Here is a 15129-nt window from a genome sequence, read left to right as displayed (position 1 = left end):
CTAGAGTGGCATGACACGTGAGGACAAGAAAGCAGAAGTTCTTATACTAGTAGTGAAACTGTGACTGAATCTAAATTCGAATATAATTTGAAGTAAAGGGGGTTGGAGAAAAAATTTTATGTTTTATTCGTACAAAAAATGCGTTTTCGGGACTCGGAAGGTTGCTGGACTCCGCTAACGCGTCGTCCAGCAACTATCTTCCTCGTCCCGACAACTGACATTTTTTGTACTAATGAAACAAATAACTATTTTAGACGACACCTACAATATTTCATTGCCCTTTTGAAGAATAATATATTGTAGTGAACAAATTTCTTGTTCGCTGAATTAGCTTTAATAAGTTGATAGTTGATGCGGAGTGCAATATTAATGATTGCATCGCTCACCAGAAGGAGAACACGGATTAAGGTTTTTGATTTCTTTAACCACTACCAAACCTAAATAAACAATTATATTTAGTACTTAGTAGTATTTCTTCACATTTGAAGGCACAACTGTACTACAAAACGGGTTAAATGTTGTCCTGAAGCCAAAGTTAACAGGGGGTGGAAAATTAGCATGTAAAATCCTATGTTCATTCTTAAAAAAAACTCACTGTACAATATTGTGTTTATGATATTCAGTTACGATATTCCATATGTTTGAGACACTCTGTATAATACTACAGCAAAACATCAATGGTTGGCATACCTGCTGTTACGTTTTGTTTTTTTTTTACGTTTTTGAGGTTATATTAATTTTTAATTTAAATTTGGCTTAGAATTTTAAAGCAATAAATACCAATATCGGGAAATGTCTGCAATAGAAAGAGTTCGAATTATGGTTTTAGGCGACTCGGGTGTTGGTAAAACGTCTTTTGTGCATTTAATTGCACACAATGAACCCCTAAAATCGCCAAGTTGGACTGTAGGGTGCAATGTAGAAGTGAAGTTACACGAATACAAAGAGGGCACTCCGGAACAAACGACATACTTCGTCGAATACTGGGATGTTGGTGGAAGTCATAACCATCGAAATACCAGACACGTCTTCTATAATCCTTGCCACGGTGTAATTTTGGTGCACGATTTAACAAACCGGAAGTCGGAGGAGCATTTAAATAACTGGTTAGAAGAGCTGATTAATCAAGATATGGGTACATCGTTGAATAGTGTAGACGAATGGGATTCTGAAAATTTTTTCGGAACTATTCAATTACCGATTTTATTAATTGGAACAAAATTAGATCTGATAGATGATAAGAAGTTTGGTATTAAAACCAGTCGATTGGCAACTCAACTTGGAGCGGACGAAATTAGTTTAGACTGCCGTCAGGTGAGATATGTGGCTGCAGGTACATCAAATGCCGTTAAGTTAACAAGGTTTTATGATAAAGTTATTGAGAAGCGGTCGCAATGTAGAAACCATACAAAGTATTCCGAGAGGTTTGGTAATACTGTGTCTCCACTTTTATCGTCGAAGTTCTATTCTCCTACACATCAAGATTAAAATGGTAAGGGTAGGTATTGGATTGTATATCTTTTGATAATTTTCTGAGTATGAAGCAGTGTAATATTTCCAACTTTTCAATTTTATCATTCTGTGATTTCCAGTTCCAGTAGGTATTGCGATCACAAGATCATATTTTTGTGGACTCTTGTGTACCTATAGGTAGTATTTTTGGAATTTTTGTGTCTGATAAGAGTTCGGAATATTGAATATTGTTGCATGTTTTTGTATTATTTAATCTTATGTCTAAATAAAGATGTTTATAATTATAATTCTACCAAATGGCATCTGAATTGGTAATACAAATATAGAATCTCGATAATTCGAGCTAATTGGGGCTGGTGGTACCTGGGATTTCTAAAAACTTTTCGCCTGATAAGACTCCTTATCCCTTTTAAACCGTTTTTCAAGTACCGAAACATTATCAGATGTGTCTTATCTAAAATAAATTACAAAAGCCTTAAAATTTCCGCAATTACAAACAATTCTAAAACAAAAATTAGACACCGTGATAACAAATTCAAGTACAATAAACCAACTCTTAGCGCTTAGTTCGTAAATAATTTCCCAGATTTACACTTAATAAATACAAAATATTTTCATATACAGGATGTGCCGTCATTATTTTTGGTGGTTTTAGGCCGAAATAACGTCTACATGACGTTGTTTAAACACGCATATGTAATCTGTTAGTAACTTTTTGATGAGTCTCAATTGATGTAAATTCATTCGTTTTGCTTTCATGCCTATTTGCACAGTTAAAGTTGAAAACTGCTTATCGTTAAGTTGAAGATTTACAAATTGTTGCAACAATAATATTTCAAAATCGAGTGGACTAAATGATTACAGATCCACAAGAACACTTTCAATCCAAACTGTATAGCGGTAGCAATTGGAGTTTTATGTTGTAAAGACGTTTTTGCGGGCCTCAGTCGCTAGCTATATAGTTTTGCGGGGCCTTATGATAGTCATCTAAGCGCATACCATTTCTAGTTCTTCTTTTGAAATGGTTTCACAACGAGGAAACATATTGTCGAGATTGGAACATAATCGTAATAATTTATTGTTCTGTAGAAGAGATCTAATTGTAGTACCATAGTATAATACTATGGTAGTACTATACATGAGAATTCCGTACAAGGTTAAGACTGACTCTCGTATAATGTGTTTAATAAAAAACACCAAGCCAGAACAACAAAAAATAAAGTGAATTTGATATTGTAATCACTTGATAAACGGTAATGCTCTAAGCTCAATTTCCATTTTTTTCATTTGCTCTACGGGTACAGGCGTGACAGGTTCCCTTGTTTCACCAACTGGTACTGAAGACAATATTTGCATTGCCGCCTTCATACTAGGAACAAAAGGTCCTAAAAATATAGCATTAGGATCTTTTTGTAGGGTTCATGTTAGCTCACCATATTTATTGATGATATTAACAGCAGTATTTAAATCGGCTTGAGTCTCCTGTGCTTGTAACAGCTGTCCTTTCATAATGGACTTTAAAATTGTTTCGCCAAACTGTGGAAATATATTCTGCGTCGTTGCTATTCCAAGACTGAATCCTAATGTATATGCACCTGCCATTATCTGAATTTTATTGAATAAGTATAGGTAAACATTGCCAAATGATACTTACAGCATGTGCCCCTAAGAAGACACAATATTTTTCTTTGTCTGCTTTGACAGCGGCCAATCCTTCATCTAGAACAGTCGAGCTGAATTTTATACCACTGAATGTTGGAATACTGTTTCCAACTGAATTTAAAAACGTGCCCATGTGAACTGGAATTGCACAAAATTAGATGAAACGAAATAGTAGCTTGAAACTAACTATTCACATGTGTCATTCTTGGTATGTGATAGTATAATAGAGGTGTATTGGGTGCAGCTTTTGCCACCATTTTTAAGTAGCGAATAAGGTCGGCAATCGAGGTTGGTTTTTGAAATAGTTCTGGTAAACATAAAATCGAGTCTGCGCCAGTTTTTTCTGCGTGTGCAGCCTAGTGGTGGAGCTTTTTTATGTTGGGAAATGAAATTAATTAAGTTTTACCAGTGAGAGAACATCTGGTAGCGAAATTCCTCCAACTTGAACCATGAGATGCTGCTTTCTTGACTTACACTGTTCCATCCAAACTTCCGTTACTAGTTTCCGTTCTTTTGTGGTCATAGACGATCCTTCTCCAGTAGTTCCATTTACTGCACAATGCTAATCTTAAGTATATGGCACAAGTGACAACATCAACTTACCTAATATACCCTTTATGCCATTCTTCTGACAATAATCGGCATAGGAGGGAATCACATCCACATTTAAAGTCTTGTGTCTAAAATAAACGTGTCATTAGGCCTTCCAAAAACTAGTACTTACCTACACATCATTTTTGAATGGTGTAAAAACAGGCGCCATTAACCCCCGATATGTAAGCATGGTAGCCTAGAAAAAATACTCATTTTTCATAATTAGGCATACATTTTAAGAGGAATACAAGCGCGCGCAAGTGGTAAGTTTAAATTTTAGCTGCATATAATGTAATGTAAAAAAAATACACAACCGTTTTTCTATGACCCATTTTGATCCGACAAGTATAACGTGCTATATGTACTTAGGAGACTGTAATGATCCTTGGCATTGAGTAGGTACTATAGTTATTAATGCTGACGTAATTTAATTATAGAAACAAGTTATATTTAAACTGTGTATCAGTAGAGGGAGGTTGTGACTATGGGTTGTGATTAAAATAAACTAGTTGCTAGTTGTTCATTTCATACTATACGGCATGACACCGTACCGTTAACGAAACGTCGAATATTTTACGTTACCGGTACGGTGTCGGTATGCATCGCGCCTTTGGAATCATGAAGCAATTACTAAAGGGAAGGTAATAAGGTGGCAGACGCATTTAATATTTCTTGGCCAAAACATTGGCTAATATAATAGATCGAATGTGCAGTCTGATGTTGCAGAGCGAATATATAGGTACTTTATTATATCTACTTATTTGATAATTTATCTATGGTGCAGATAAATTTATTTAATGAACATTGTGTAACATTAATTTAATCGTAAGAATACAATTGCAGATTGGGATTTGTTAATCCGTTAATATAAAAAGTAAATGATCTACGAGAACAGTATGTCTTGCAAATGACATAACATATGGTAGGTAAAGTAAAAGAATAGTAAGAATGCCGCCATTTCTCTCAAATACACTTCACCAATTAAATATAATTACTATTATTGAATCATTATTGGATTAAATATTCCACTGAAATCCTAAAATTGAAGTCTATTAAATAAGTCAATTAGAATACATATATGTCCCATATGGCGGCTGAATGTCCGCTTTCTGTACGGTATAGAACTATAGGTACCGTATACAGGGTTTTTGAACAACTGCGGTAAAAGTATAGTACTATATTGTTAATTATCAGTTGTTTTAAGATAAAAGCAGTCGAATTCTTATACGGATACACACCTTTGAAACCAATTTCACCCCGTAGTACCTGTTTTCGGATGTGCCGATTCTGCATTTTTAAAAATTTTTCAAAAGTTGTTTTATGACAACGCGCCTCTAGGAGTTGCAAAATATTCCGATTTCCATTAAATTTGATACGAAGACAGTGTGATACCTAAGTTAGTGACTTTTGGAATTTCCCCCGGAATAACTTATAAATGCAACACTGCTCCCGTCAATTGTCTTTATTAATAGACGAAAATAAACGTTCAGTATTAAAATACGCGAATGACGGTACCCAGAATCCCATTATGTTACAAGTACATAATCTATGACGTTATTGGACGAGTCGAATTTATTGGCAGAGCGCGTGCGAGGCCAATAAAAAAGACGAGATAATAAAGTCTGATTATGTACGAGTAACATACTTAGCTATTATGTTCGACTCGATCATAATACGTAATAATAATAATAATAATAAACAGTGTCATAACTCAGCGTATTATGATCGAGTCGAACATAAAAATTAATTATTAACACAACAACAGAACAATTCAAAAAATGCAAAATAGATCGAAATGGTACTTTACATGTGCTATGCATTGCATAGAAAGAAACATGTTAGCGAAATATAAAACACTGCACTTTATTGAAAGTAGCTGACATTTCATCTTCATATACCTAGTTTTCGGCCGGGAAATGCAGACTGCACAGCACACTATTGCGTACGGGGGGACAATAAATAATTAAATACGGGTTTCAGGTTTCCCTTTCGATTGCACGTTATAACCCATTCTTTTTGCAGCAGGTACCTACTTACCTTTTGGAAAAGCGAATCTGCGGTCCATTTGCTTTTGATTTGTTGGAGCTGCGTATTGCATATACCGGGTGGTGCCTAGCGCGACGCAGCATAGGGATTTAAATGGTAATTTCTTTATAGTCTATTACTAGCTCCCCTAATTATTTTAGAGCAAAAGTCTAAATAAGTTTTTTTTAGAGAAAAAAATACTGAATCTGTTCATGCTATTACTCATAATTTTCAGTTTTTCAAAACCGTAGAAATCGACAAAATATAAAAAGGTCCATTTTACAATAAATCAAATATGCCTTGGAATTACCTAAAAAAACAGCGATCACGGTTCATGATTTGCCTTTGACGTATATTAAATGTATACTTGTTTATAAATTAGTTAAAGAACTGCAAGTGCAATAACGTTCAAAATGTCCGTCAAAACCATCAGCATACATTCTCTAAAAAAACATTACCCAATTGCCGCTTTTTCTTGCATCGAATAGTTGTAACAGAATTAAATATGAAAATCGTTCGACGTCAAACAACGATAACTTAGATGCGATGCGCTTGTAGTTTGTTATAAAAGATTCCAAAGCATCACTGATTTATAAAAATATAATTTTTTATTTTATCGATTTCTACGGTTTTGAAAAATGGAAAATTATAACTAAAAGTATGAACAGATGCAGTATTTTTTTCTCTAAAAAAACTTATTTAGACTTTTGCTCTAAAATAATTAGGGGGGCTAGTAATTGACTATAAAGAAATTACCATTGAAATCCCTATGCCTGCGTTGCGCTAGGCACCACCCTGTATAGCAACGCTACAAAGCTTTCCACCTGGCATTTAGGTATATATAATAGCGTACCTGTATATTGAACTATAATAATATACTACTTGTCTTCAGCACTAGGTATCTGACAATAATTAAGTACCTACTTACACAGTTGATGTTGACAGCTAATCAGGGACGTAACAAGTCACGTGCGGGCTCTGCGGAGTAACCTAATTACAATTTAATTGATGACGTCATCAATCAAATCAAATGTCAATAGTTAAAAATCGTTCCAATTTTTAATTAATTTATCTAAATCAAAGTCCAAATTCCAAGAAATTCCCGGAAATAACCAAATTATCCCCCGAAAACACTCTCGATTTAATTGACCTTGATTGACCCCGCGAATAAAATCCATGATGGCCGCCAAGGTGAAGATCTTCTACCCACGCGCCGCCTACGCCGTGAAATAATAAACCTGGAAAATAATTGACGGTGTTTTCTAACGTTACTGCATCACTGTAAGAAGCAGCAAAGCCCAGTGCTGACAGAACATTGAGAAGTTAACAGAATATGTATACAACAATAACCACAAATCACATACAAAAACCAAATTCTTTAAAAAATCCTCTCCTCAAGTCTTTTTTCCTATAACTTAATTGTCTATTCACTATGGGATGTAGAGACATTTTAAACATACACTTCCAAATTTGATAAATATATACCTCCTGAAAGCAAACAACCTCCTGAATTTTAAAGACAGCGGAAAAAAGTAAATTTCATCTGCTGATTAAGCATAATTTTTTGCGTAAAAAACCACAACCGAAACCAAGGCAAAGCTCGATAAATATACCTACTATGAGACTCTGCACTATCCATTTCAATGATTAAAAAGTGGTTTACTGACTTCCGTTGTGGTCGAACCGACACAATTAAATGACGTCGAGCGTTCGGGTCGCCCAAAAGAGGTCCTCGCACCAGAAATTGAATGATATTGGACGTTCGGAGAATAAATACGTGTGGCGTGTTTCGTTCAGGTTTTACATGGAAACTTCTGTGCGCGAAGATGAAGAGATAGAACAGCAGCATGTACCTATACAGAGAGCCAGAAAGCGCGTTAACAGGAATTAAGGACGAAGAAAATTTAATTATCACAGGAAACTGGAACGCAATCGTAGAAGAAATAGGGAAAACAACATTAGTATAGGACCTGACGGTTTAGGAAACAGAAATTAGAGGAAGGACTAGTTAATGCAATTTTACGCTAAGCATAGGTACTTTAGATTCGCTAAAATGAACCCATGGCTTAACAAGCATAAGCCAAAAGGGTCAGAGAGGAAATTTTAGAAGGCATGGACGAAAGGAGAATATATAAAAAAAAGTATCAAGTCAGCATGGTATAGAAGCATTGAATTTATATACAGGGTGACAATTTGAAAACTTACCACCCCTCATATCTTAGTAAATAAACGAGATATTTAAAAAAATCAAAATCCGTTTCGGTAATTCGGAGGGGGAATCACAATGACATAGTTGGCGACGCACCCCCTCCAACCCCCTGCGCCCCAGCCACCCCAACTTTTAAATCTTAAATAGTGACCCCCATGTGTGATACGTCGTTGGAAAGCTCTGAAAAAATGCTTTCCAACCATACCAAATAGCATTACATTTAGGTTAGTAATTATCGTGCAAATCAAAAAATAAACATGGAAAATCGTATTTAACTTGAACTTCCAAAGCCGACTCGACAGCAACTCATTTTTGATCGCCAGTTATAATCTATTCTCAAACTCTTGTCGAACCTTTTCAAATGTTGGTTTTGCAATATTTCGACATTCTTGAATTATTCTCTGTCTTAGTTCGTCTATGTTCGCCGGTTGCGTTTTAAATACGACAGATTTCAAATGTATCATATTAGTTTATTTTTTGATTTGCACGATAATTACTAACCTAAATGTAATGCTATTTGGTATGGTTGGAAAGCATTTTTTCAGAGCTTTCCAAAGACGTATCACACATGGGGGGTCACTATTTAAGATTTAAAAGTTGGGGTGGCTGGGGCGCAGGGGGTTGGAGGGGGTACGTCGCCAACTATGTCATTGTGATTCCCCCTCCAAATTACCGAAACGGATTTTGATTTTTTTAAATATCTCGTTTATTTACTAAGATATGGGGGGTGGTAAGTTTTCAAATTGTCACCCTGTATAAATTCAATGGTATAGGGATAAATATAAAGAATTAAAAAACAAAATAAATAGGGAAAGTAGGTGCGCAAAAGAACAGTGGCTCGAGGGGAAATGCTAAGTAATAGAGACTGAGTTCAATACAGCGCCACATTGATGATTGTCTTTAATTTTTCGATTTTCTGTTAAGTACATTTTCATTGATTATACCTCTTGTATGTGCTCGTGTTCAGAGATTACAATAAAATAAGTATCAAATTTTCAAATGTGTAGTAGAATCGAATAAGTAATTATAGGTATACTTATTCAATGGTAGTATAGTCAACAAATGCTATTTAATGCGATCTAAAATGGTTTTGATGTAGTCTATTTAAAAGAATACATAGGGCAATGACGTGCATGCATTCGTTTAAAAGAATATTTAGGACGAGGAGGACCTTGTATATACACCAATGATTTGATATTTTCTAACATACGCTGTATATTTATCAACAAACGACACGGTGAACATAACCTCTCTTTCAAAAGTTGTAAGTACCATATTTATATGAGAATTTTGTAATCTTCAAAAACTAAAAAGAATGTGAAATTATAGTTATTAAGTAAGGTATTATATCTGTAATGGAAATTGGCGTTCGTTTTCCATCCTACCATTTACTTATGCATCACTTGGAGGAATTTACCAAGGAAACACAATGCAAATTTTGGAAAAGAGATGCGAGGACTATTGGTGCTGCTAGAAGTTTAGGTGTAACGAAGCATTTAAATCCAGATCTAATATATTTTGAATTAAAATTCTCTTGTGTTTATGGGGGAGTGGATTTTAAAACGAAAGGAAGAAATATTCGTCCTAGACAGCCGTCAGTAACATTTATTGCTGTAGATTATCAAATAGTAATTGTAGTTTACGATGATGATAGATGTAGATTTAGTCCTTTTAGATTGTCTTGGTAAATTACAGCGGGCTTGATTACATTAAACGAATAGTTTGTTTCTTTTTCAGTAATAGAACCATTTCGTTACAGAAGCCTAAAAACAAACGGGTGCCCCGTATTTTTGCGGTTTAAGGCATCAGAGGACGGTGAAGCTCTTCAGTTGGTTGCGAAAAATCTGAATCATAATCACGAATTGAAGTTAGTAAGTTGATTATTTAGCAATAAAATTTCCACTTTCGTGTACGTCAATATAGAATATCAATATTGTGTCGGGATTTCCACTTAGGCCTTTTCTTTGTAGCCAACGAAAAAGAAGGTGACATCAGAATTCGAACTGAGCGAATCGGAAACGAAAAGATCTAAATGGGAGAACATGAACGACACCGAGAGAGACACATATGATCAAGACGACGATGACCTTAAAGAAGTAAATATACAGTCACACTTTTATTATTTATCAGTTTTATGTGTTATTAAGTTACAAAAATAGATAATAATTTATGTGTAACAATTGATAACCTTATCATAATTTACTTTTCGCTTATAAATAACAGTTCTTGTCTCCAATTGCATTAACTCACCCAGCAACATTATGGTTAGTTGTATTTGAATGGCTTTGTTCGGTAGTGTTTGATTAATGTTTTGATTTTCTTTTCTAGGAAATTGTAAAATATGAAGGCTTGATAGCACCAGTTTATACACCTTTTAATAATGATCCGTAAGTATTATATTTTAATTAACTATTCATAAAATGGAATCATTGAACACATATTGTTTGTAAAGATAGCATGAAAATTTCCCTTACTTATTATAGATAGAATGGTTAAGTTAGTTATTCGAGACAACAGGGGTGTATTGCAATGGATTCAAAAATACCCTAAAAATAAAAATGCATTTTTTTCTACCTATATCTGGAAATTAAAAAAAATTAAAACTAAGTATGATTGACATTCCTATTGGGAAAATACTGGGGCCCCACCACATAACAATATTTTCATTAGCACTGTACCATGTCCCAATAAATCAGACATTAATAAGTATATTCATTGGAAATTATTAACATGAGAGTGAGCGAGAACGGACTGGTTGGCACAGGGTCGATTTTTAGTAGAAATGTGTCTTCTTTTAAGACAATCGGTTACGCTGTTTGTGTGAAACCATCAACATCGCTATTGGGTTTCTTACATTGCCTGGTTTTTTAGGACTTTCTACAGGTTTGCCCGATTTAAAAAATGTGAAATAGAACGAATAAGATTATAAATAATTTGCTTTTTTTTTCTTCGTAAACCCGATGGCATTTTTGCGTTATACAACTTTTGGCGCAGAATATCGCAAGTTATGCTTTTATAATTATTCGTCATGAAACTAACGCAATTTTATCGGCGAATGTAGCAAAACGCAATAAAATAATGAAAACTGTAGTAATAAGTTGTCAAACTTGACGTGTCGCAATGTAAACGTTAACAAAGACAATTTTGATTGACGAAATCTGAAAACAAAAAAAATCCCTTTTCATTAAAGGTTTTTAGCTTTATTTTTTTTAAATAACGCACAACTCTACATCAAGAACCTATATTTTGTGAAATACCTTGTGAAATACATTGATCAGTCTAACATAAACACGTAATTCCAAGGTTTATTGTGGTTTAAAATGATTTTTTTATTTTGCTAATAAGTTGGCATTACAATATTCCTGAAAAACAGAATTGGTGACGTGCTCGTGAACTAAGGAAAATCCTACTTTAGCACCGTTATGGAATTAGAGCGCATGCTGCGCCTACTTGATTTCCTATAACTGCGACCCATAGAAATTACCGGTATATTTTGTCCGTACGACTTTTAATAATTGCTTGTTTTTTTAGCACAAGATCTTTAAATTTGGAAATTCTTCCGTCATATGCTCAATATTTGATTGATAATGGTATAACAGGCATCTTAAGTAAGAAAACATTGGAATGTTATTCAAAATCATTAAATTATCCTCTTATAGTTAACGGAACGGCGGGCGAGGGAACAGTAATGACAGTCGAAGAAAGAAAATTGGTTGCAGAAGTTTGGGCACAACTTTGCTCTCAAGGGCAGTTGCATTTGATGGTTCATGTCGGAGGAGTTCCTCTACCTGACGTTCTTGAGCTGGTATATACCTTCCAGTTTTATTTTATTGTAAGATTATTTCTTTAGGCGCAACATGCAGAACACATCGGGGCAAATTCTATATTGTGTCTACCCGAATTATTTCATAAACCGGCAACTTGCGACGATCTTATAAGATACTTGCAACTTGTTTCACAGGCTGCACCTAATACACCACTATTTTATTACCACATTCCAAGCTATAGTGGCGTTAACTGTGTGTATTACTTTAAGTCATATGTCTTATTATTCTCATGTTCCTTTTAGTACACATGGGCGAGTTTTTAAATAAGGTCCAAGGCTCTATACCAACATTGAGCGGAATAAAGTTTACATCAACTGTGTTGGATGAAGGATATGCTGCACTTAAAGCATGTAACGAGAGATTTACTGTGTTTTTGGGTTCAGACACGGTTTGTATTTACCGAATGTTTTTTGCACTTCATTTTCTAATTAACAAATGCAGGTAATGGCAGGTGCATATGCCTTAGGCTTTGAGTCTGCGATCGCAACCACACTAAACATGTTACCCCAATTTGGACAGCAGATCGTTCAATGTATCAAAGATGGAAATATAAAGGAAGCGCAGGAAAAACAGAACGATCTAAATTCAGCATTAGAAATTATTGCAAAACATGGTAGGTATACTCGGTTTTACAAAATGATTACTTTAATTTTGCGTATACGCAGGAGCGTGGGTACCATCCACGAAGATGGCTATGAATTTGTTGTCACCAATAGATGTGGGCCCTACTAGGGAACCAATAAAAACGTTAACCGCGGAAGAAGCCAAACAAATGGAAAATGAATTGACAAGTTTAAGTTTTATAACATCGTAAGTTAGGTACATAACGACGAAGTAGCGGGTAGCTGAGAGCTTAACTACTATACTGCTTGTGTTGAATAAAGTTAATGTAATAAATTGTAGTTTGATACCCTTTAATTCGTCACATTTCACTTCCACCTCTTTATCTCTACCACAAATGCGGCGTTAGCATACAGAAATGAGGATTGACAACTGCAGATGGTTATGTACTTTTCAAGTTGAGACTAGACTAGTATAACCTTTGTATGTTGGGTAATTTTGCAGGTGCTCATTTCTATAGTCAATCTCATCTTGACTATAGTACAAGCACAACAACGATGCCAAATGTCATCTCATCAGAATATGATTTGAAGAAAATGGGCGTGCATCTACACCATTTCCAATTGCGGTTTAAAAAAATCACATTTATTTTCAAATCTATCATTTGAATGGAGTACCTATAGCATTGAATGTCTATAGTATCACAGCATGGAACAGATGACTGTAGGCAACCAACATTACACGCGACAAACTGTAAATACTGTGTTTCAACCTTATAATAATAAACCGATACAACGAAATATCGAAGGATCCTCAGTATTACAATCACTTTTAACGATAATTAATTTTAATCTTACAAAATATATCAAATTCATGTCTTGGGCATTGAGATAATGCTCTCAATCTTGTTCCAAATGATCTTTGTGCATAAATAACGATTTTGACATGTTTTGAGCATTGAGATAATGCTCTTGGTCTTTTTCCCAACGATCTTGGTGCATAAATAACGATTTTGACATGTTTTGATCAAAATCCATGTGGTCGCCAAAAATAGATCAAATTCATGTTTTGATCATTGAGAAATTCAATGATAATGCTCTTGGTCTTTTTCCCAACGTTCTTGGTGCATAAATAACGATTTTGACATGTTTTGATCAAAATTCATGGGGTCGCCAAAAATAGGACAAATTCATATTTTGGTCATTGAGATAATGCTCTTGGTCTTTTCCCAACGATCTTGGTGCATAAATAACGATTTTGACATGTTTTGATCAAAATCCATGTGGCATCATAAAAATAATTTAACATCTTTGAATCACACACATGCGGTTATCAAATGTGCACGTGATGTACTCTTTCAGCATCAAGATAATGCGTTTGAAACCTTTTAAAACTCTAAATTCACTGTATAAAGTATAATTTTGGCTACATTTTGCTCTAAAACTTTCGACCTATACCACAGAGAAGTTATATTGAATTGTTACACATCTAAGAGTCATAGGGGAGTCATCATTGACATGTCCGAACTCGATACATGACCTAGGGAATGAAATATTTTGATTTCTATTATATTGAGCCCGCAGTTTTTCCTGTTCCCGATTCACTCGAAGTCCTATATCTTTTGTTCCTGTTGAACCAGGTTCCTGAAAATCAATAGCGTCGATCCATAATGTCCAAAGTACCCGTACACCAAATTTCAACACAATCAGCCACTTTTAAAAAGAGTTAAGAGCGCACACGGACGGACGGACGACAATACAAAACTATAAAGGACCTGAGGATCCTTAATAATAATAATGCCTTTATTAAATTGGCGAAAGAAGAAAAATACAGTTTAATGGTGAAATGGGGCGAAGTTCAGTTCCACAGTAAAATACCGTAGTCTGCTCTACCACTTAAGCCTGTACATTACATGTATACTACAAATAGTTCAAAATTGTGTGACTTCAATTACATAGGGTTACTACAATACTACTCTAAACATTGAACGTTAAGCCCCTTTTCATAAGCGAATAAAGTTTGTTTTTGAACCGAGCACTTGTAAATGTTTTACGATGTCTGGTACCTCATTATAGATTTTTACAATATAATAAGAAAATCCTCTTTTGAAATATTGGGAATTATCGTTTGGCAATGATGTGACGTCATCAAATCAATGACGTGCAACGTTTTTTATACCGAAAACCGTATATAAAGATTTTATTAATGATAATATAAAAAAAATAAAATCTTTAATAGGGAGGTTACATTTTTTGTATTTTTTTATGCTATAATTGAGAGATTTTGTTATTAAAAACGGATCAAAAAAAATTTGAGAGCAAAATATTGATATTTACTTCCGCTGTAAGCATTTTAAAATCAAGGGTCAGCGGGTAGAGAAAAAACGTACCTGTGCGCGAGACTAGACCGCGTGACGTCAGTAGCCAACACATTTGCCGCCGCACTGGCAGAATATACGAATTCACGTAAACTGGGACCGTTTCGTTTATTGTATTTATTTGTCCACAATATGGTGCAAGGTTATCAAAAAGCTGATTCGTGACATTTAGTTTTTAAATTTGCATTAGCCGATAACTCCATTTCCACATTAACATTGGGTAAATTTCGCGAATCAGCTTTTTTTTATACCATGGCAGCAATATGCACACAACAAATAAAATAAACACATCGGTTCCAGTTTAAGTGAAATCGTATAATCTGCCGACGCGGCGGCAAATGTGTTTCCTACTGACGTCACGCGATGTATAGTATAGTCTCGCGCACAGGTACTTTTTCATG

At 34.8% G+C, this 15129-nt stretch overlaps 3 protein-coding genes across 6 annotated transcripts; 2 read left to right on the top strand and 1 right to left on the bottom strand.

The window, feature by feature from the left end:
* The first annotated feature begins 722 nt into the window (after positions 1 to 722).
* Positions 723 to 1727, top strand: LOC116160537 (rab-like protein 3). The gene has a single exon (XM_031473757.1). It carries the CDS (start codon positions 793 to 795, stop codon positions 1486 to 1488), a length of 696 nt encoding a protein of 231 aa, XP_031329617.1. The 5' UTR covers positions 723 to 792; the 3' UTR covers positions 1489 to 1727.
* Positions 1728 to 2527: 800 nt separating this feature from the next.
* Positions 2528 to 4157, bottom strand: LOC116160536 (N-acetylneuraminate lyase-like). 3 transcript variants are annotated; one of them, XM_031473754.1, is made up of 8 exons: positions 4044 to 4157; positions 3864 to 3925; positions 3739 to 3815; positions 3542 to 3687; positions 3323 to 3491; positions 3128 to 3273; positions 2907 to 3078; positions 2528 to 2858 (listed from the first exon to the last, which is right to left on the bottom strand). In XM_031473754.1, the coding sequence occupies exons 1-8, from the start codon at positions 4059 to 4061 to the stop codon at positions 2713 to 2715; spliced, it is 936 nt and encodes a 311-aa protein (XP_031329614.1). In that variant the 5' UTR covers positions 4062 to 4157; the 3' UTR covers positions 2528 to 2712. The 3 variants fall into 3 exon arrangements, with proteins under 3 accessions (XP_031329614.1, XP_031329615.1, XP_031329616.1); XM_031473755.1 differs by having other exon boundaries at positions 3860 to 3925; positions 4044 to 4116; XM_031473756.1 differs by lacking the exon at positions 4044 to 4157 and having other exon boundaries at positions 3860 to 3973.
* A 5076-nt stretch (positions 4158 to 9233) lies between these two features.
* On the top strand, positions 9234 to 12692 carry LOC116160535 (N-acetylneuraminate lyase-like). Of its 2 annotated transcripts, none has more exons than XM_031473752.1 (10): positions 9234 to 9557; positions 9723 to 9834; positions 9934 to 10059; positions 10292 to 10350; positions 11495 to 11571; positions 11623 to 11768; positions 11814 to 11982; positions 12033 to 12178; positions 12232 to 12403; positions 12456 to 12692. In XM_031473752.1, the coding sequence occupies exons 1-10, from the start codon at positions 9319 to 9321 to the stop codon at positions 12602 to 12604; spliced, it is 1395 nt and encodes a 464-aa protein (XP_031329612.1). In that variant the 5' UTR covers positions 9234 to 9318; the 3' UTR covers positions 12605 to 12692. The 2 variants fall into 2 exon arrangements, with proteins under 2 accessions (XP_031329612.1, XP_031329613.1); XM_031473753.1 differs by lacking the exon at positions 9234 to 9557 and adding an exon at positions 9593 to 9647 and having other exon boundaries at positions 9701 to 9834.
* Positions 12693 to 15129: the final 2437 nt, after the last annotated feature.

This window comes from Photinus pyralis, unplaced genomic scaffold (assembly GCF_008802855.1).
Source record: "Photinus pyralis isolate 1611_PpyrPB1 unplaced genomic scaffold, Ppyr1.3 Ppyr1.4_LG1, whole genome shotgun sequence".
NCBI classification, from domain to species: Eukaryota; Metazoa; Arthropoda; class Insecta; order Coleoptera; family Lampyridae; genus Photinus; species Photinus pyralis.
Note: the sequence above shows the minus strand (reverse complement) of the source record. Positions and strands in the feature narration are given on the sequence as shown.